Source organism: Channa argus, chromosome 15, assembly GCF_033026475.1.
Source record: "Channa argus isolate prfri chromosome 15, Channa argus male v1.0, whole genome shotgun sequence".
NCBI classification, from domain to species: domain Eukaryota; kingdom Metazoa; phylum Chordata; class Actinopteri; order Anabantiformes; family Channidae; genus Channa; species Channa argus.
In genome coordinates this window covers 20374526-20396809 of record NC_090211.1, presented here as the reverse complement: position 1 = coordinate 20396809, position 22284 = coordinate 20374526, and the positions used below count along the sequence as shown (strand labels likewise).

Here is a 22284-nt window from a genome sequence, read left to right as displayed (position 1 = left end):
TATGCTTTGCTTTACATCATTTTTTTTTTTTTTAATTTTGGCCTTAACAAGGTCGGATACACTTATTTTACAAGCGTGTAAAGTTATTTATCTGTGTAACTGATTGTGTTTAGGGGCATTCCAGTGCGCAAAGGTGCGTAAAAATCTGGGCACTGGAGTCAAAATGGAACATTTTTTCCAGTGGCAGCTTCCTGAGAGCCGAGGTCACTGAGACATTTGTCCCCCTCTTCTCTTCAATTAATTAACAGGCCTATAATAAACTTTGAATAACATTTCTGGATCTGCCAGGACAGAATGTTGTGTTGCTCGTGGAGAAATCTGAAATCAAACCTGAGGACTTTATTCTCTGCTATCGATACAAAAGATTTAAAAAAAGCCACATTTAAAATTTGGGTTATTATAAGACTTCGCCACTTCTTTTATTTCGGTAGTTCATTTTGAAATGAAACATATCAGATGCCTAAATTCGTGCGTTCCTGCAGAGGTTCGGTTTGGATGCCAGATACTGCAGGAAGCCTGTAAACGAAATACTTCTTTTTTGTTTTACAAACACTGCAACTGGAATAATCTTTCTCTAAAATTGACACCTAAACGACAACTTTCTATACGACTTATACCTGCACTAGACAGAATGTAAGTTGATAGTGAGATCCGGCGGTGCCATCTGTAAAATTACCGCTAGGTTGGTTAGAACTTGTTCAGAACTTGTGCAGCTTTGCGTGAACTTTTGTGCGCACATTCGGACACGTATCAAATATTAAACCTCAGATTTGTTTGAGAAATAAGAAAACGAACAATTTCCTTTCGATATTTCACAACCACCAACTCCACATTCCAAACGAGCGAGAGCGCGCGATTGAAGTGTAAAGCGTTTCTCAGCCAATCAGACATCTGCGGGTCTGCATCGGCACATTTGCGCTGCTCCTTTAAGACTTGTCCTCCCCGGGATCTTTTTATTTTTTTTACCCCCCCACCCCCCCCCCCCACAGCCTCATACAAGGAGCTCTTTAAGCCCCGGTACCGGCACACAGAGCAGGCATTCATACTCGGGCAGCGCGAGCGAGGGGGCTGGGGAGCGAGCGTCACTTTGGAAACTCGGGAACTCACGGATTCTCGTGCTAAACCGGCGACCTCCTTTTCTCAGTACTGAAGTAAGACGCTTAGCATTTCAGACTCTTTTCTCTCTGCTGCCGGCGGCTGCTCTCATTCTGCCAAATGATTATTTGTTCTGTCCAGACTCACGGGGGGAAGAGCCCCGACTCAGAATTAGAGCTGTAATTTTACCTCTAATAATCGTTATTACAACTCTTCATTACCCTTCATTAACAAATCGTTAAGTATTTGTGAGCTGGGACTGGTTTTCTATACTTGCTTTATTTACTCATTCTCAGAATTGAATTTGGGACATGTCGGGCATCCAGGTCTCATCGTTAACAGCCATCCTTATGATGCTCGATACAGTAAAGATAGGACTCCTGGTGTTAAGTTGATTTCTGTGACGGCTTCATGTTGTATGTCGTTGATCATTTATCTGGACAAGTTTTTTTAAAGGGAAAAGTATTTTTTGTGTTTGTTTGAGCAGCTGGAGGGATTGTAAAGCCCTTCTCATAACGAGGAAGACGAAAGGCTCATTAAAGCTCTTAAAGGCTCTTAAACGTTTTTAGCTGAAGGATTTTGTGAAATAACTATAAACGAAAACCTTTTACCTCAAACCGAACTGCATGCTGAGTAAAATAATGATATAAACTTATTTATGTCCTTGTTTGGTTATTGTCGTCGGTTTGATTCCTGCTTGTGTTGGGCTTTCCCATATATATTCTTTAGTTCTGGAGCTGCGTGGACCAGATAAAGCTGTAAATATGAACTTACAAAAAACAAACAAACAAACAAAAAGTTTTCAAAGAAGCAAATTAAGGTCAACTTATTGAGAAGTCAGGCGGCGATAATGAGCGCACGCAGCCGAAATTCATTAGGCACAGTAAACGTGCTCCGGCATGTAAATTAGAAACAAACACCATTTTACGGGTGTGTCGAAAACAATTTAGAAACAATTATATTTAAAATGAAATTACATGTGCTGCTGCAGACTGATGGGCGTGACAGTCAATAGATGGCACATTGTTCCTCGGTGGAGGCGTTATTTGTAAAACAAACTTTAAAAAAAAAGAAATTCTTCAGTCACGGAAGGAAACGAGCCCCGCTCAGTGGTGTGATTCTCCGTGTTCGGTTTCTCTCGTTAAAGGTGGCATTTTAAAACAATCTCGGTGCGAACGCGGGCGACGCGTGCGTAACTGGGCACGCTGGTGCCTTTACGCGCGATGTTTACACACTGTCTGCTTTTGAGACACGATGACAGTCTGTGCAGTGTCCTTGTGGAACAGGTGGCAGGCGAGTGTCATCATCAATGTGTCTCGGGTGGACGGTGAAGCTTTAGAACCGCTCTGCTGGAAATTGATACGTTTCCCCGATGGTGATTAAACGCTGGTTTTCAGACACGTTAAACATTTATTAAGAGCCTCATAAATAATTTGTCATTTAACTCCAAATGCCGTTAAGTAGCTAATCTGTCACAACGGTTACAACACAGAAATTAGCTGAAGCAATGTTTGTTTTCGAATGTCAACAGACATAATCCGCTGCAACACGACACCTGTATGAAAACAAACCCGCGGACTCTGTGCTGCTGTTCAAACGACGTTCGCTGATTGAGAACGTGAAGTTCGAAGGAAGGTGTTGATTTATTGCACTAAACCAGGACACGTTTGCCCCCGTCGATGGACCTGCCCCTGCTCAACAAACAGAATGTGTCCAATTCACGCACGCGTGCTAACACGCACGCACGCAGGGTTTATATTTCCACTGCCATGTTTATCCAAGAAGTGCGCGGTATAAATCCAAGGTCTGTTTCTGCTGCGGCCTCATTGCAACTCTTTCTCCCCGGGGAGCTTGGAATAACTGCAAACCCGTAAACAGTGGCTTTAACAGAGTCGGACCTCTGCAAAAAAAACTACACTCATATACAAATACTTGGAAATTCTACTTAGATCTATGAGAACATTCTGTAAATCTTAAACCTTTTCACACTGTCAACGAAACTGGTTTACCCACCTTCACATTTAAACAAGTAGTTATTTTCCTCACTACATTTAGCATTAACACCCTTTCCATATCTGTATGAGTGTTGCTGATAATTGAGTGACATGGGGACATTAAGAGTCACAAAATAATAAATAAAGTCTGGTTTAAGAAGTAAGCCAATTTCTTCGGTGTAAGTAAAAACACATTCTCCTCCCCGGCAGCCCAGTGGGTCTACGGGTGAGGCTTTGTAGCACCAATCACTCTGACCTCTGTTTTCTTAATCCCACTCCTCGCCACTCTTATGTTTTAGGTCCTTGCAGTTGGATTACAATCGCGGGGCACAAGGAGAGAGGAAAGGGGAAGTCAGGCGGAAGGTGAGACCGGGCGAGTTTGGCGCTGACAGGTGTGCGTTAGCAGGTAAACTGGGGTCCAAGGTGCGCACTCCGCCGCCTATGATACCAAGAACACGGATGGAAAGAACTTTAATGTGGAATCCTCACAGAGTTTTGCAACGGAGGCTGAGAGTAGAGACAGACTGGCAGTTTATATTATAACTTAGAGGAGGACAGAGGGACAGACAACAGACAGACGACACTCCGTGCGTCACTGTAGGTATAAGCAGGAACAGGCACCTGACGGGCAGAGCTGAGAAATTACGAACAGGTCTTGCATCCTCTGCGCACCTGGACGCTTGGGCGTGTAGGAACATGTCCAGAGACGAGCAGAGCTTATCGGAGGTTGAGCTCAGTCCTGGGATGTCGGACGACAGCCGCTCCATGTCACCGGGTCATTCCTCCGGTGCAACAGGTGGCGGGGACTCGCCTTTCAGCGGGCAGCATCAGCCGCAGCTGGCCGGCCTGGACGACGAGTCAGCGGGCTGCTCGTCCGTCAAATCCGACGACGAGGAAGAGCGCTTTCCCGCGGGGATCCGTGATGCGGTGAACCAGGTGCTCAACTGCTACGACTGGACCCTGGTGCCCATGCCCGTGCGCGTCAACACCGGAAGCAAGAGCAAGCCGCACGTGAAGAGGCCCATGAACGCCTTCATGGTGTGGGCGCAGGCGGCGCGGAGGAAGCTGGCCGACCAACACCCGCACCTGCACAACGCGGAGCTCAGCAAGACTCTGGGGAAGCTCTGGAGGTGAGGGGGGGAGGGGGTTACCGTCAGGTGTCAGATCTGGTATGTTTACACCATAAATTCATATAACAGAAAGTCAAAGTTGCAGGTATTTGTGCATTTTGTCATTTGTAAAGCACATTCAGATTCACGTCTTTCACCTGGTCTTAAGACAGACGTGAATGCCGAGCTTGTCCTTCTACCTTCCTTCTCCAATAAAAAGGCATTTAATGATGCAATTTTCACATTATCTGTTACATTATGAGAAATGAAATTGTCTTAAATGTGTGGCATTAAGAGATTTAGGATATATTCCACACTGGCTCCTTTGCTACTTTCATTCATATCTCATCAGCCACAAAAAGCTACACTGACTTACTCCCAGTCACATGAATCAAGGCTAATTTCACACTCTCATTGATTCTGGGGCATGAAGCTGCAGCGAATGACTCCTGAGGGAATACGGGGGGGGGGGGATTTTCGGAGCTTTTCAATGCTCAATTTATTGCCACACAAAAATCCCTGCTCATCTTATACTCAATGAATGTTTCGTTCTTTAAAGTTTTGCTCCGCCGCCCAGTTTACACGAGTTCCTCTCTCTTGTGCAGAACACTCACGGTTTGCTTACAAGAAAGGTCAGGGAGGTTAAATTCATTAACCTTGTGGGGGCTGAACACTAATTAGATAAAGACTTGACCTTGGGCTCGGGCACGACTGGTCAATTGGCCCAGAAACATGATCAAGAGGGAGGCTGAAGAAGGTCAGGGATTTCTCATGCCATTTGCAGCCAGGATGCATCTTCTGAATTATTACATTACTGTTCAGCCCCCAACAGGCACTACATTAAATACAGCTGTTCAGATGTAGAGATTGTAGAAGCTGACTGGTACAATATCAATTCTGAGATTCTATATAATGCATGAGTAGTATGTTGTTGATTATTTTGCCACGTATACTATGTGCTGATATTTTTTTATTCCTTCTACTCTGGAGCAATCAGAAAACATCATTTTCTTAAGCCTTAAAAACCTTTTGACGCCTTTTTCTTTTCCAAGGCTTCTCAATGAGAATGACAAGCGTCCCTTCATCGAGGAGGCAGAGAGGCTGAGGAAGCAGCACAAGAAGGACTACCCCGACTACAAGTACCAGCCACGACGCCGCAAGAACGCAAAGCTGGGGTCTGGCTCAGGGAGTGAGGCCGATGGCCATTCGGAGGGTGAGGTCAGCCACAGCCAATCCCACTACAAGGGCCTCCATCTGGAAGTGGCCCACAGTGGGGGAGCTGGGTCCCCTCTGGCAGATGGGCATCACCCTCATGCTGCAGGTGGGCTGTGGGCTCCCTCCCACTATCCCACTGATCCCTGTTACGCTCTTAAGATTTTTCTTAATACAAGTGGAGAGCAAGACACACACAGACAATTGTTAGCCAGGACAAAGAGATCTAAACCTGTGTTTCCCTTTGTATCTGCAGGCCAGAGCCACGGTCCTCCCACACCTCCAACCACTCCCAAGACGGAGCCTCAGTCGGGGAAAGCAGGTGATGGAAAGAGAGAGGGTCCTGGGAATGGGGGCTCCCGCAGTACAATGGGAGCAGAAGGAAGCTCCGGTGTTCCGGGTTCAGGGAAACCTCATATCGACTTCGGCAACGTGGACATTGGTGAGATCAGCCATGAGGTGATGGCAAACATGGAGCCTTTCGATGTCAATGAGTTTGACCAATATCTTCCCCCAAATGGGCAACCGGGGGTTGGGCAAAGCGCTGGGGGGGGAGCAGCTGCAGTGGCTTCCCCGGCCTCGCCATACACCTACAGCATCTCCTCAGCTCTGGCTGTGGCCAGTGGACACTCAGCAGCCTGGCTCTCCAAGCAGCAGCAGCCACAGGAACATCACAGCTCCCCTCTGAGCTCAGACGCCTCCAAGGCTCAGATCAAGAGTGAGGCCGGAGGAGCAGGGGTTCACTTTGCAGAGGCAGTTTCAGCAGGTTCTCATGTCACCTACACCCCCCTCAGCCTTCCCCACTACAGTTCTGCCTTCCCCTCACTGGCCTCCAGGGCTCAGTTTGCTGAGTATGCTGACCACCAGGCCCCAGGCTCCTACTATGCCCACTCCAGCCAGGCCTCTGGGTTGTACTCGGCCTTCTCTTACATGGGGCCCTCACAGAGGCCCCTGTACACACCCATTACTGACCCTGCCAGTGTGCCTCAGTCACACAGCCCCACGCACTGGGATCAGCCCGTTTACACGACACTGTCGCGGCCATGACAGACAACGAGACCAGAAGACACTGGTGCAGGTTCAGCCCCCACGTCAGACCCGAGAGGAAGCACCATCAGCAGCAGCAGCAGCAGCTACAGGAGCAGTACTGGTGGTATTGAAGGTGGAAGTGGTCTGGGCTGGGGTGAGTGGGCAGGCACTGGTGGAGTTGGCTGGGGAGGCAGGAGGATAGAAACCCCTGCCTGGTCCTGCCCAGATCCAGAAATGCTGTCACAGCCCAAGAACAACCTTGGAGCATGGTGGTTTTAAAGCGCGGTTGATCATTTGGAGGATGCAGCGTAATCGTTGTAGAGTTTAACAAGAAAAAGAAGCCCACCCTTTATTGCAGAGTATCAGGTTACAGATACAACAGCAAAGTTAGCAGTGTCCATGGGTGAATCACGTCCTTGTCGGTTTGGTGGCTCCACGTATATCAGAGGACGCACACTGCCACAAACCACAGGAAGCACGGTACTAACATCTAAATCTGCAAACTTCAACATCAGACATATTTATAAAGGGTGTGACTTGCCAGACTATTTGGCTGAGGCCCATTAATTTCTCAGGCATGAATGACTTTTTTATCAAACAGATGTTCGTTTTGTATTGAAAAGCAATACAAGAAACACTGATCACATTCTGTTGGTTTCTGAACCACATTTATCCCTATTTAATTCAAATTAGCGTGCTGGGTTCCGTACACACAGTGAACATGCAGGGGAGAACAAAAACGCCACAAAACCATGTAGAGGTTTTGTTAAGTGAAGTTCATATTCAATGGCAATTACATTTTAAACCTTTTAAATGATGACTTTTATATCAGGATAGTGTGTAAAATGTACTTGAAGCTACAAATGTACGTAGAGTGGATGGAGACAGAACAGATATGAAACATTTTAAAACGACCAAAGTTTTGAGACCAAAAGTTTAGAGAAGAAACTGATTTTATAGATGGTTTCGCCCAACGTGACACTCAAAACTACCTTATAGTGTAGAGCAGATTAGTTTTCTCTCTTTGCTGTCATTATTCTAAAGTGACTAACAAATTGCTAGTGGCTAAGGCTCAAAGGCTAAAATGTCCTGATGACGATTTTACTTATTAATAAACTTATTTGTAATGAACACGAGAAGACAATTCTATTTGTACTTGGATGATCCATTAACGTGTCCTATAATAACAGAGGTTCTTCTGTAACTGTAATATTACTGCTTTTTGCCATTATGTTTTCCACTAAAATTAACCTGTTACGTCTCATGTAAAACAGTATTCAATGTGAAATATCACATCTTTTGATTGTAACTGTGCATCTTTTTTAAGACACTTTCAGAGTGAGGAATGCCAATACTGGCAAGCTAGAGAAACCCCCAGGAGATAATAATATCACTATCTGATATTAATTATAAAAAAGTGCCTTGTCCTACTAACACGTGAAACAGAGATGGAGCTTTTTCTGGTGTTTCTGCTTCTCACTGTCCATTTTCCTATTTCTCCGTCTCCACACACAAATATATTTTATTCTCCACCTTGTTAATTTGTATTTTTAATCACTCAAATACTCTTTATAGCTACATAATACAACATGCATGCAGCACTGCTTGTGTTAATCCATTTCAAGCTGAAAACACATTTATTTAACCGTTTGTTTTATCTGTAATATTGAATATATGAATTTTGTTGCATGTTTTATTTATCTTTGTTTTATGTTTTTTTGTGCACTGTCAATTGATGATATGAAGAAAAAATGTTTGCTGTTTTAGTAGCTACTTCATACTTTTTCATTCTTGTATACCTGTTGCCAGCGCCGCAAATCAACATCTAAGCAACAGCCTGAGCGAAAGCCTAAACATGTGACGCTGACTCGTGATCTTTTACTCTCTGGTGAAATAAAGCTATTATTTCTGCTTTAATACAAGCTTGCCTCTTGAAACATTTTTACAACAGAGCAAATGAAGCACATGACATTTAATAAATAGCAGCGTGAAGACTAAAAAAACCCTCCTTCTCATAACTTACACTAAACAATAAAAACACACGTCCGCGTGGCTTCGAAAGACTCAAGCGCTGCTCACATTCTGAACATAATCTCTTTGGCTAGTGGATAAGTCACTTCAGCCGGCTGCAGCTACCGCAATCCATGACTGACCATTAGCAGAGGTAAGCTCAACACGGGCAACTGTGACTTGAGAGTGAAGGCAGCGAGAGAGACTGCAAGCGTGGTGTGTTACATGACAACACATTCAGAAACTCTGATAGTGGGCAAACGTACCTAAGTGCATATTTCAGTTTTGTTACACTGTGCATGTATATGTGTCCGTTTCTGTGTTGCGGGATAAGCCTGACTCCTAATTCCCTCTCTTTAATCGGCTGTATGATTCTTTGGAAAAACAAAGGAGGCCATTGAAGGGGCGCTTGGGGGAGGGAAACAGGGCAACGAGGAAGTCTTGCCCATAACTGCCTGGCCTGTAGCTTCACTGGGATACAAAGGGACTCTCATACATTGTCTTCACACAGACCCTGCACCCACTGCGACACACTCACCCCCATCCAGTGAAAAATAGAAAACACTTAGGTTGAAGCCATAATGGCATCTAAAAGTTTAGAGAGGTAAAAAACTAGTAAATTTACTTATCTATTTAGACACCAGCCTGGTAAAGCAGGTGTCTGCCGGGAGCAGCGCTGCTGAAATGGGACCTTCCCAGAGAACCTCAATATATTACAGAGAACATGGCTCAAAGGTTAATCACAGGCCTGTGTTGTTTTGATTCACTGGAAGACTAGTACAGCTCTGCTCTGTCAAGATGTTTACAGTAGGTTCAGATTCAGCCAAGTAATGTGAGACAGCAATGCTCAGAAGTGCATGGATTCAAAACAAGTGTGCATTCATTCGGAAAACGTCTGATCTATGTGTTACAGCTACGATATTTGGGAGCCAAGCACATGTAAGCACGAGACTCAGAACTGAAACCTAGCTCTTTAGGTTTTAGTCTCAAACAATTACAACAAATACTGCAGCTTTAAAAACATAATAATTAAAACATAAGGTTCTTGTGGGCCAGCTGGGGAACTTATCCAACACACAACTAGATGGTCATAAAGTTGGAATCAATTTTGTCACTCGTTATAAAGGATCTTCAAAATGACGTGAGGAATTACAGAGAGACACAACTCGAATGACATATTTCACATATTTCATCACTTCAGGATTCTATATTCCAATCTATGAAAGAATTAAATTCAACAATATTTGGTCCAGTTGTCCAACGTTTACAAAGTTAAAGGACAGATTCACCATTTTTTTATGTAATTCTTAAACCATATAAACATAGAAACTAAGTTTTGGTTGCCGTGATAAATAATCTTGTCCATACGGGCCTTTATAGGAAGTGATGAGGGACAATGTCCACAGTTCCTGTTTGGTGAGAAAATGTTTTTAAAAGTCAGAGGGAGTTAATTCAAATGAACTAGGTTTCTTCTTTTGAGTATTTGCGTTTCTATGGTCACAATTTCTCTGCTGCTGAGCTGTAGTGGGAAATAACAAAAACCGCATCCGAATCTGACGTTTGAAGCCTCTTAGCTTATGATGAACTCTGGGATGTTGCTCGGCACAAAACGCAGACAGCAAAAGTGGAGGGACTTTTTAAATGGTCTGTATGAGCAAGAGGAACACTCACAGAAAGCAAACCCTGCCCCGTTGTACACATGGACACCTGACCATTGAGCAGAAAGAAATTCAAACAAAAACAGAGACAGACAATGTGAGGGACAGAGAGAAATAAAATGGGACAAGAAGCCGATTAAGTGTAAGATAGAGATGTCAAAAACAGCAGAGAAATACAACCCTAACTCAAAATAAGTTGGGACAATGTGGAAAACATAAATGAAAACAGAACGCAACTTGCAAATCTCATCAACCCATATTTTATTCCCGGTAGAACATAAACAACAATATGAGATGTTGAAACTGAGACATTTTATCGTTTCATGGAAAATATTGGCTCATTTTGAATTTGATGGCAGCAACACTCAAAACAGTTGGAAAAGGGGCAACAAAAGGCTGGAAAAGTAATTGCCACCAATCAAAAACAAACTGAGGAGCATCTGACAACTAATTAGGTTAAATGGCAACAGGTCAGTAATGTGACTGGGTATTAAAGGCACATTTCAGAGAGACAGAGCCTCTTAAATGTCAAGAGGAGAGATGTTCACCAATCTGTGACAAAATGTCCCTCATTGCAAAGACTTTGAAGAAAACACCATCTACAGTAGAATCAAGAGGAATCTCTGTGTGCAAGGGACAAGGTCAAAGGTCAAAACTGGCTGCACGTGATCTCCGGGCCCTCACGAGACACTGCATTAAAAACAGGCAGGAACACAGTTCACTGTGCAAATCCACAAATGTAAGTTAAGGCTGTATCGTGCACAGAAGAAGCCACATGTGAACATGATCCAGCCTGGACTCGTGTTGCTGCCATCAAACTCAAAATGAGCTAATATTTTCAATGAAATGGTAAAATGTCTGAGTTTCAACATCTGCCATGTTGTTTTATGTTCCATTGTGAATAAAATATGGGTTGATGAGATTTGCAAATCGTTGCATTTCTGGTTTAATTTATGTTTTACACATCGTCTCCACTTTTTCTGAATCGGGGTTGTAAGACTTTGGTCACACCCTGAGCTGGGTTGAGGGCAACCTGATGGTGGCCTTTCTGTGGTGGATGCTGTTGAGTGTCACATGAGCTGAGTGTCACCCCCCGCTTCATGAAATGAAACCAGTGCTGACGCATCACCCTGAGGCTCTGTCTCCTCCAATCAAAGGAATCACACATTCAGAAATTAACAACATAACTGTGGCTAAACACATGTAGACACCAGTTCAAACTAGCTTCTTGGTGATGCTATATTTAATATTTTTGCGATAGAAAATACAATAATAAATCACAAGATGTGTTTGTATACTGTTCACACACACAAAATAGAATTTACAATCCATCAACCAGTGGCTGAATCTTCCTCATGCAGCTTCATCTGCATGAGAGTTTTGTCTGTCTTCTAGTTTGCACTGGACCTCTTTCTGCACACAACAACAACAACCCATTTCCTCTAAACAATAGAGTGACTGTTTAGCTGCTGTGTGTGTGAATGTGACTGCATTAGGGAAGAGGTGGGGCGAGACCCATCTCCATCAGCTGCGAGAAACCGCCATGTAGCAGAAAACTGCTATTTCTGCACAGGAAAGTCACTAATAAAAACAGAAATCATCAGGCAGAAACATGCGAATACTTGTGGCGCTGCCCTGCCTGTAGCTGTCCAGTCTGAAAATCATGCTAATTTTAGCCACACAAACACAAAGGCGGCCTGCTCCGATTTTCTCTAATAGTATGTGAAGGGCCAGTTGCATGTACGTTGCTTATCTGGGGAAGGGATGACACAAGGATGCACAATGGGAACAATGCAAGTCAAATGGGGCAGTGTGATACTTTGCTAAGGTTCTGCTGGGAAACCTTGGGTCTTACCGTAAAATGGGGATGTTACTTTGACACGTACCACCTACCTAAACATGGTCGCTGACCAACTACACCCTTTTATGCTCGGATAATGCAGCCTGCCACACTACAAAATTGGTTCAACAATGGTTAAAACACAAGTTTGACATGTTGACTTGGCCTTCAAATACTTCAGCTCTGGACCTCCCACATACTACTGTATAACAAGATTATTGAATTTTATACTATGAAACCTCTGCAACACAGATATTAATGCAGACGGTCAAACCCATTGATTAAAAACCCTCTGTGTGTAGATAGGCTGAATGAGACATGGTAATTTATACAAAAAGGTTTTATTTATAACAATAAAAATTATTTTAAACTAATCACCTATCTCCTTCGAAATACAACAAAAAGAATTACAACACAGGACCCTTCTGTGAAACAAAGTATCTTAGAGTTGAGTTGACATTTCCCCCTTGAGGCTTTAAGTTGTAATGCAACTGGAAGAAGAGAATACAGTGGATACTAATTTAAGTATTTGATTGGGCTTAATGCATCAACAACTTAATGAGAAAGAAAGTCAAATTACAGGATGATCAACATGCAGCCAACATACTTTGATCCCCCCCTCCCCAAGTTCATTACATTTAATGTTTTTGACCAGCTCTCAAACGTATCTGATATTATATTACAATAAATTGGGGCATGAACTAATGGGTATTGATTGCAACAGTCATAGGAATCTTCCAGGTTTGTGAAGCTGGCTGACCTGCTCTGATGGTGGGTATGAAACAGTGTATAATGTTCTGTAGACCTGAAAAAATGGTTTAATCAGCTACAATGAGCTCATCGCAGCCCCAGTCCTCATAACTCCCGTCGGGAAGGTATCTGCGAATGATGATGGGGATCTTTCTGCTCCTGTTGGAGGGTCCAAACAAAAGTCACTGTGAGATACAGGGGCTACACATAAGCTCATCATCTCAAAATATGACAGTCTCACTTACTTGAGCTCTTTCATTGCAATTTGCAATGGGTCTGTTTCTCCCTCCAGCTCCACCATGACCGGAGCACACATCCTGTTGAAAACAAGTCAGTGAATACAAAAATACAGCTAATATACAAGTTTTACCTTCAGCACATCTTCAACATGAGTCTGCAGCTGGAGAGGGAGCCAGTGCTTTTAAAACAATTTTGTTAACTGGTGTGAGCACAGTTATGTCCAGCTCAACATTAGTAAAACAAAGGAACTGGTGGACTGGACAAACTAATAACGAGGGCTGGTTCTGTTCTGGGGGAGATGCTGGACCCTCTGCATGTTGTGGCTGAGAGGAGAATGTTGTCCAAACTCCTCTCAGTCTTGGACAATTCCTCCACCCACTCCACTGAGTGCTGGATGTACAGAGGAGCACTTTCAGCCAGAGACTGATCTCAGTCAAGTTCTCCACAGAACAACACAGGAGATCCTGTCTCCCAGTGGCCATTCAACTGTTCAACTCATCCCCTTTCTTTAAAAAGGAAGTGGACTGAATGGTCAAAATGGACAAATATTGTTTTTATTTCATTTATGTTTACTCATCTAGCTGGGTTTATCCTTAGTGATCAGTAGTTTGTACTTGTTTATTGTCTGGGTTTAGTGGACGTTTCTTCCTCTCTTTTCTAATTTTCACATTGAGAGCAGCTGTTGGGATCAATACATTTGTTTGAATCCCTTGATGATAACATTTCAATGTATAGTATAAACGGCCATAAAATATGATTCTAATTGTGATATGCTTCAAACAGAGTGGAAGCTTTTACGGTCACCCAAGTAGCATAGTATCCATAACACAATGATGTGTTAACGACAACACTCACGCTATCTGTAGAGCCCGTGTCCCCAACACGCGGGCCCTCTCATATTTGGTCATGTACGGTGTTGTGATCCTCTTCTGGTTTGCCTGCTGCCCCTCTCCTGCAGGCAAAATCTGCATGTTCTCTTGGTCTTCCTGCCCACACAAGCAGAGCAAACACGTTAAAAAATTAATCAATGAACGATTCAATGTTGTATTCAATTGAATAAGCCAAGCATTGTACAACTACACGTACATCTTCCACGTTTTCCAGATCATCTAATCCCTCATCCTCCTCGGCATCATCAAAATCGCCGTCATCGAAGCTACAAATGGAATAAAAAACATCGTTATCAGAGCCAAGAGTTCTGGTGACCAACTGGCTACACGTTAGCTAATTTAGCTACAACATTAGCGCTTTCCGTATTGCACAAGTTATTCTTTAATCCGCTGTTTAATATATGGCTCAAATCTGTGAGTCGTTACTTACTTATCTTCGTTGTCGGACATGTTTAATTTTGAAACTCGTACGTATCCCTATTAATCCGTAAAACCAAAGATTTTAATTTAATATTGTGGTCAACATGAAGCCACATGAACGACGCAAGCTACAAGCTTCCGGTTCCTTTGTGCGCTGGAAAATATTCCGAGTGGTCAAGAGTTTCAGTTATTTTTCGTTCCGCTTGCTATGCGGTTCAAGATAAAATGTTCAGAAAAAAGCATAACGTAATTATATCAAATTATTGTGAATAAAGAAGTGAATTAAGAGTCCATTTGTTTATTTTCTGTTAAAAACTAAAAAGTGAATACACAGATTGTTAAATCTTCTGTTTCTTTTAAAAATCATTTGTGTGTTGACTTTTTGGGGAGTTTTAGTACCAAAAACCTCTCAGTATTGTTCGAGTTAACAGTTAACAGTTAACAGTTTGGACAGATTGGTACAAGTTAGGAGTTAATCATGACAGACAATATAGATCAGACACAAAACATTTCCAAATAAATATTTATTGCACATTTTAACATTAATAAAAAACAAATATGAAGCAGATGGAGAAAGCAAAGAAACACGGAAACAGAGAAAATATACAATAACATTGAAATGAATTCTAATCCATGCGTCTGAGCTGCTCTTTGTGAACTTTTTAATATGATGATCATTATCTGTGAATGAGTTTGTTTTCTGTGATAGTACTTGTAAAACACTTCTACACTCTTGTGATAGTGTTTCAGCTATTTTTGTCTATAGAGTTTTTTTTGCTCTCTGCTTTATGACTGAGCATCTTAAAAAGTTTTGAAGGCTTCAACTTTCCTTTTGACTTCTTTAGATCTTTTAGGCCTTCTTTTTGCAACTCTGAGAAGAGAAAAAAAGCAGAAAAGGCATCAGAAAACACGTATTATAGTGTGAGAATGTTATTAAGCAGAAGGTCTCTTCTATATCTGTGTGGGGTGACTGTGGCTCAGGAAGGTAGAGCGGTTGTCCACCAATCTTGCAGTTGTTGGTTCAATCCCCGGCTCCTCCAGTCACACGTCAAAGTCTCCTTGAGCAAGACACTGAACCCCAACTTAGTTGCTCCCTGTGAGTGTTGGCCACTCCCCCATCAGTGTGTGTGTGTGTGATTGTGAGTGTGAATGGGTGAATAAGAATCAGTGAAAAGATCTTTGAGTGCCAATAGGTAGAAAAGTGCTATATAAGTGTAGAATATTTGCCTTGTACCTCACATGTAAGTCTGCTAAATGACTAAATGTAAATGTATCTCACCTTTGTTCTTCATCATGGTTTCCCAAAGCAAATCTTCTTCTCTTTCTCTGTTTAAAAAAATCAAAGTTCCACTTTACAACATAAGAATCTATGACTATCCAACCCCCACATATTGTTTTTTCATATATAATGTACCTCTGCCTGTCCTGATCCAAGCAGCTAATGATCTGGTCCCGCTGTCCGATGACAGCGATCAACTCATTCGTGAGCTCCTTCTCTCGATTATGATCCTCCTGAGTCCAGTCGCTCTCTGAATGTGTACACAGTGTGTAATATTCAACAAAACAAAGAGCTTTGCCTTTGCACTGCATCATACAGCATTTCAGAATAATGAATACATTTTCCAAACTTTCCCCTCAGTAACTCCACTGGCTATTGATTTCAGTTATTGTAATTATTGTTAGACATGCTAGCTAGAAAACTGCTGCAGTCACAATTTATTAATTTATTTTTTGTCCTTTCTGCTTATCCCTTGAGTTCAGGGTTGATTTGGCAGAGTTTTTACACCGGATGCTCTTCCTGTCGCAACCCTCCACAATTTCTACTGGGCTTGGACCAGCACTGACAGCTGGGGATGGGAATGGGCTGTTGGGGGTTCGGTGTCTTGCCCAGAGACACTTCGACATGTAGCTGACATATAGTCGAACCACTGACCCTGTGGTCCGTGGACCACTGCCTTTACCATCTGAGCTACATCTGCCCCTGCTGCCGTCACACACTAACCAGGTTTATTCAGGAGACATCGGAGGCCATACTCCACATCTGCCTGTTTCTCCTCCAATTTCTGCTGCTGTGACCTGGAAACATGCACAACTTAAAATACAATGAAATTTACTTCAAACTGATATAATGAGGAAAATGTTAACATTTTCCTCATTATATCAAACAAACACAGACACACACACACACACACACACACACAGCAATATCCCAGCATAACCCTTCTCTATTCTACTCACAGGTAAACCAGCTCTATATCTCTGCACACCAGAACATGTCTCTTATGGATGAGAGAGAACCACTCTGTTAACATCTGCATTTCTTCTTTATCTGAAATTAAAAACATCCACAGTTTATCACAATACAAGTTAATTTGGTGTTAGGACATTATTTGGTCTGGGGAAAATCTGATGTACCATTCTTGCAGTTTCTCAGTTTCTTTTCCAATTCAACTCCTCTTTGTTCCAGCGCCTCTAGTTGTTTATCCAGCTCTCCCATCTCCACCTGCAGGTCTCCAGGAGAGACACTGTGGTCTGTCTGCACCTGTCAAGCAATGTATAACTTACAAATAGCCCACTCCATCAATGTCATTGACAATTTCTGAATGTAAAAGTTGTTCTAACATTTTACTTTTGGGCAACAATGTGTTGATATATATTTAGAAAAATAAAAAACAAGAATACATATTTGTTGTTGATGATGTTGTTAGCTGCCTTTTTGTGTGTATGTACAGGCACCGTACCTTCCTCTTCATGAGTGGGAAACCATTTCCAGGGGCCGGGACCTGCTGAGATGAGAGGGCCTGAAGCGAGTTTGATTTGGCCATGGCAAGTTTCTGATCCAAAGGACTCTCTTTGCAAACGTGCTATAAATCAAGAGATGTGAATGTAAACTTGTAAAGGTGTTTGTGGGTATATGTGAATGACTTGTTGAGTTGATATATTAAAATGATAACAGGAACTGGGAATAAACCCCTTGCAGCACTTGAAACCTGATTAACCTGATATATTTTACATAGCATTATTAATTTATTAAAAACAACCCTTTTCTACAAATTCATACATTCAAAGATTATTATCTCTTGTCTTACCTTGCTTTGGCATGATGTGACACATTCCTTTGGTTCTGTTGGACCATCAGGCACTAAGGAACCGTGAGAGACAGCAGATGCAATAGGTGGCACAGAAACACTCCTGGGTAAAATTCGACTCTGTGCTTCATCTGAAGTGGCCTGCGGCCCTGCTGTTGGTGCAGTGACATCAGGTAGGGAGTCACCGGTGCCTTGGTTCTCATCCGAAACTGATGAACTGTTTGTCTTTCTAGCAAGTTCACTGGAAGTCTCCACTGTGTTAGCACCCACTGCCTCTCTGCTCTTTGATGGAAGGGGGTTATCAGATTTAACGTCAGTCTTTTCAGGATCTCCTGAATAAACTATAACCTCTGTTTTAGTCTCTCTGCTCTCTGAATGACAAGCTTCCACTAAGCACTTAGTTTGTTGTGAAGTTTCATGTTGGGCATCCTTACTGCAAGTTTCCTCATCCACCTCCTTTAGAAACGGGTTTGGTGGAGGCACTTTAGGTCTGTATCTGGGCTGATGCAGGTTAGATTTAGGAATGGCTACTGGGGGTGGAGCAGGAGGCAGCTGTGTCCAGGGTCCAGGATGGATGATGCCCAACCACGGATGGTTGGTTTTCACTTTAGGTCGACCGCCGGTTGGCCTGGTATGAACAGAGAAGTCAAATAGTGCTTTTAGAGATCAGTCACTGGCATTTTTGGCATCATTATTATAAATAGTAAACTCATTTTTACATGTTGGTTGAAAGTCCCATCTAATCATGCAAGTTGATGTTCAAAATTACTCTGCTTTGAATAATAAACTGTCTCATATTTTCTACAAAAAAGACATTTCTGTTTCATCCTACTTAACAATTCAGGATCTCTGAATCTGTAAACTGTGATCATTTTCAAAGCAACATGCCTCCTAATTCACCATGATACACGTTCTCATTATCTGTTGGCTGGAAGTGTGAAATCCTGCACATCATCATACTTCAAGTTGCTAAATGACATCTGAGATCAGATTTTAAAACCTTTGAGTTGTCACAAATCCCTATATAAATAGAAATATGAGCTCAGAGAATCGTTCCCAGTCAGGAGAATTTTAGAGAGAGCTTCTAGAACTGTCCGTGCCAAAGGCCAGCACCTCCTTTTGCACACTTACATCTGAGGTGAAATGAGCGGAGATTTACGTTGGCTGGATGCACTGGCTGCACAGAGGAGAGAAAGAAAAACAGAGTTGGCTTCACTAATGTTTCACAAGAGATGGACACGGACTAAAATACAGACGAGTGATTAAATAAGACAAACACTTTATTCACCTGCAGTAGAAGAGCTGTTTATTCTCTGCGAGGTTTTCATCCGTGGTGCAGGAACGGGTCCTGCAGAAGAGTCTTGCATTCGCCGGGGTGCTGGAACCGGCCGACCGCTTCCGTCTACACATGGTGAAGAGGGCTCAGACGGCTGCTGAGTCTCTGTCACTTCCTGCTGTAATGTGCTGTCTGGTACAGAAGGTTCCGGTGTGCCATGTTGAGCTCTTTCCACTGTCCTGTCTTTACCACTGGGTTGGGGGAGATGGAGAGGTTCTGGCTTTTCTACCATGCTCTTCAGTCCAACAGAAGACTCTTGTCTGTCTTTCCCCCTTGTGCTCTTCTCCTTTGCTCTCTCTTCTGTGTTTGCTGTTTCACAAACCAGTTCATCCAGTGACTCTGTTTTCTCAGTGTAATGAGGGATGCTGGTGATTGCCAATCCACCAAAAGAATAATAACCCGCCTGAAATGTAAATTTGGGCTGAGTGTGTTTGGATCCATTTTTCGGAGCGAAGTCAACATGAGCATTTTTACTGTCTGTTCCATGATAAGTGCACATCAAGGAGCCTGCATCACTTCCCTGTGTGTAAAACCGTGGCAAAAGAGTGCTGCGGCACACCGTGCACCTAAAAGGCAAAAAGGAAAAGTGCTGTTGTAAAAGCATATTTAATGAGTAAGGAGTAGATACTAAGCTCCTCCTATAACTCATCTGCATGAAATAATCATTTAATTATAAACACACGACGTGACACTAATTTAAATAAACACAATTACTATTAATGTAATAAAACCCGGACCCAATCAAACAGGCTGTAATCTAATATTATTCGGGGAAACTCAATTCCAGCCTTTTAAAAACTTCTCAGGACCAGAAAATTCTCTCACAAGTCTTCCCTTAAACACCCACTGTGAAATGCAGCTATTTCCAAATCAGATCTAAAGAGTCTGTATGTAATGTGGATGCAGACGCTAATGCAAACAGAAAAAACAAGCTGCTGTTACCTGAAGCAGCTGCGATGATAGACCTCTCCGTCAACCAAATTTCTCTGTATAAGGTGGACAGGCTTGAAACACAGTTTGCACATAGTTTGTAGCCTTGTGTTGGATAAGTGATCATTACTGGTTTTCAGATGAGTCGTGCTCTAAACAGAGAAGAGAGAGTCAGGAGCTGAGATCAGCATGAGAAAAGACGTATATTTTAATACTGTGAGTAATTACCTTCAGACCTTTCACACCATAAAGTCTTTTACTCCTTTTTAAATTGTTTAAGAGAGTGATGTGTGATGATCTCAAACTGGCGGGACCTGCTGCAAAGTCAAGAGAAAACATGCAAATTGAGCACAGTTTGGATAACAAGAGCAACCTCAGCTGGTGGTGAAGCAGGTGAAAGAGAGACACCTTGTAAAGTATCTACTCAAAGGATCCTGTACAACACGTACCTTTGTATATTGTGCTCTAAAACAGCATGCAGTAAAAATGTGCTTTAATAAAATACCTTTGAGAAAGACAGCAAACCTCAAAACTTAAAAATAAATGCATGCGATAAAGGTAAACAACACCGTGACAACAACCACACACCGTGAGACTTGTTGCTGAAGAAGTGGTAGTACTGGGAGACGTAGGAAGTGATGCTCAAAGCATTAGGCACCTCGCAGGAAACCACATCTTTTGGGTCTAGCAGTGCTGCAATGCCCAGCTTAGTTTCTGCAACCTCGAATGCCTACGAAGTGAACAAAGGAAGTAAGACGTCGATGACTGTAAACATAGCATTTTGTGTAATTAATAAAGTATATATATCACACACACAGTTAAAGAGTTGTGTGGCTTGTGTGCAGAAAAAGGATGGAGGAGACTCACCCGTTTGTTATTTTCAAACGCATTATCTTTGGAAAGGGAGCGGAAATCTCTGTAGTGAAGTGAGAAAAATGAAGAGATGGATGACAAAACGATAACATCACAAATAAACAAATAAAAAGTGAACAAACTTTATGTGCCTTGTTTGGATCAGTAGTTAAGAAATGCCACTCAGTCACCTCATTGATTTATAAATGTCCGTCCTCACTAGCTGGTAAATGTATGAGTCACAAATCTATTTCGTCCAATAGAAACAATACAATATGCTGCTAACTGTATTATAACTATTACTATACCTGCTAGACGTTAAAATTCCTAAACCGAAGTGCTCACATGCATATGGCTATATTTTGGCAACAAGAGTTTATGAAACACATTGCATTTAATAAGGCAATTAGTAACACACATTACTAAAGTATGAGTTGCACCCTCACCGTGCACATCACTCACTGCACACGCAGATTAGGTTACATAACTGAGGGTCAGTCCATAAGTCTGACTGAGTCTACTTACATCAAGTCAGGTCGGTGTTTGTGGATGATGGCACAAAATGCAAGTCCATCCCTGAAGGAGCTTGACATGTTCTTTATTTCCACAGTGGAGTAATCGGCGCATGTGACGCGGCACCATTCTCGCAAAGCCAACGGTGATGCCATGTCGTCTGTGAGATTTGATGTGCAGACTGGACGAACATGGCACTTTATCGATCAAATGAATGTGAACAGGGTCCGGTCCCGTGGAGGAAACTGGTAACGGGCGTCTAACTACTTGTTTGCAGACAACCTGCAGCAAAGCATGTGCGAGACGTTGCTGAAGCTGCAGGGAGGAAGTTGTGTTTTTTTCCCCCGTCGTTGCGTTGGTGTATGAAATAAAAGCAAAGGTGTCCAAAGATTTGACTCGTTACTCCCGCAACACGCAAACTTTTCGCCTCGATCCACTAACGAGTTTCTAAACGTGCTAAACAATCATCCACATGTCTGCACCGATGAGACCGGATCGATTTGTAAGATGGGGTGTGAAGTTAAGTCAAGTCCCGTTACAATAGTCCTCGTTTTTTCGCTCCTCACACACAGTGATACACACTATAGTCGCCGCTAGAGGGAGACAAAGAGCGTGTCTATGTGTGGGAAGGTGAGCTTTCCGGTTACAAGCAGTCTTGGCACTTTATCTCTGTACTGCGTGGCAGATAATATTTTTTAAAACATTATTTTAAAAAAGCAGTATGGCGTTATATCAAGTAGAACTTCTGATCATGTTTAATTGCTATTATATTTACAAGTTGAGTCTCACAACAGTACATTATAGGCAAAGCGCAACGTTTGGGATGAAGTTAAAAGAAGTGCACATTGTAGACTTTAAAGATTTATCCCAGAGACCACACCAACTAAGGAATTATGAAGGAATTATGAATTAAATTATGAAGGAATTTAAACTTCCGGTATGGTTCTGTTCGGTAACTTGACGGAACTATCATAGAAATAGATTAAATAGAACGGTTAATTCCAACGTTCTAAAGATGAAATTTGATATTTGATGATATTTTTATGGACATTTTGGTCCGTATTACACTTCGTACACGGACCATTGTTGATGTTGTTCTACAATATCAATTACAAAAATAGAATGAACATTATGGCAACATGTGCTAAAGACGCAACAGACAACATTGTTTATTATAATTACAAATCGTAAACTGATAAGTGTTAATATAAATTCACCTAACCTCTTAATTACATATAAATATATACAATGCATGCATAGTATTTACATTTTAGAATTATACAACTATTTTTGAATCATATTTTGTTGTAGACTATC

At 42.3% G+C, this 22284-nt stretch overlaps 3 protein-coding genes across 7 annotated transcripts; 1 reads left to right on the top strand and 2 right to left on the bottom strand.

Annotated features, from left to right (window-relative positions):
• The first annotated feature begins 1002 nt into the window (after positions 1-1002).
• Positions 1003-8361, top strand: sox10 (SRY-box transcription factor 10). Of its 4 annotated transcripts, none has more exons than XM_067476617.1 (4): positions 1003-1151; positions 3389-4219; positions 5251-5411; positions 5667-8361. In XM_067476617.1, the coding sequence occupies exons 2-4, from the start codon at positions 3786-3788 to the stop codon at positions 6455-6457; spliced, it is 1386 nt and encodes a 461-aa protein (XP_067332718.1). In that variant the 5' UTR covers positions 1003-1151; positions 3389-3785; the 3' UTR covers positions 6458-8361. The 4 variants fall into 4 exon arrangements, with proteins under 4 accessions (XP_067332718.1, XP_067332715.1, XP_067332717.1 ...); XM_067476614.1 differs by having other exon boundaries at positions 5251-5519; XM_067476616.1 differs by lacking the exon at positions 1003-1151 and adding an exon at positions 1351-3249 and having other exon boundaries at positions 5251-5519.
• Positions 8362-12269: 3908 nt separating this feature from the next.
• On the bottom strand, positions 12270-14418 carry polr2f (RNA polymerase II, I and III subunit F). Its single transcript, XM_067476628.1, has 5 exons — positions 14258-14418; positions 14024-14093; positions 13793-13923; positions 12943-13014; positions 12270-12856 (listed from the first exon to the last, which is right to left on the bottom strand). Exons 1-5 carry the CDS (start codon positions 14275-14277, stop codon positions 12766-12768), a joined length of 384 nt encoding a protein of 127 aa, XP_067332729.1. The 5' UTR covers positions 14278-14418; the 3' UTR covers positions 12270-12765.
• A 338-nt stretch (positions 14419-14756) lies between these two features.
• Positions 14757-22278, bottom strand: LOC137099582 (MICAL-like protein 1). Of its 2 annotated transcripts, none has more exons than XM_067476610.1 (15): positions 20980-22278; positions 20470-20518; positions 20191-20332; positions 19831-19916; positions 19615-19754; positions 18625-19238; positions 18468-18513; positions 17337-17964; positions 16989-17111; positions 16663-16789; positions 16486-16576; positions 16250-16323; positions 15662-15776; positions 15527-15573; positions 14757-15118 (listed from the first exon to the last, which is right to left on the bottom strand). In XM_067476610.1, the coding sequence occupies exons 1-15, from the start codon at positions 21120-21122 to the stop codon at positions 14994-14996; spliced, it is 2550 nt and encodes an 849-aa protein (XP_067332711.1). In that variant the 5' UTR covers positions 21123-22278; the 3' UTR covers positions 14757-14993. The 2 variants fall into 2 exon arrangements, with proteins under 2 accessions (XP_067332711.1, XP_067332710.1); XM_067476609.1 differs by having other exon boundaries at positions 19831-19919; positions 20980-22274.
• Positions 22279-22284: the final 6 nt, after the last annotated feature.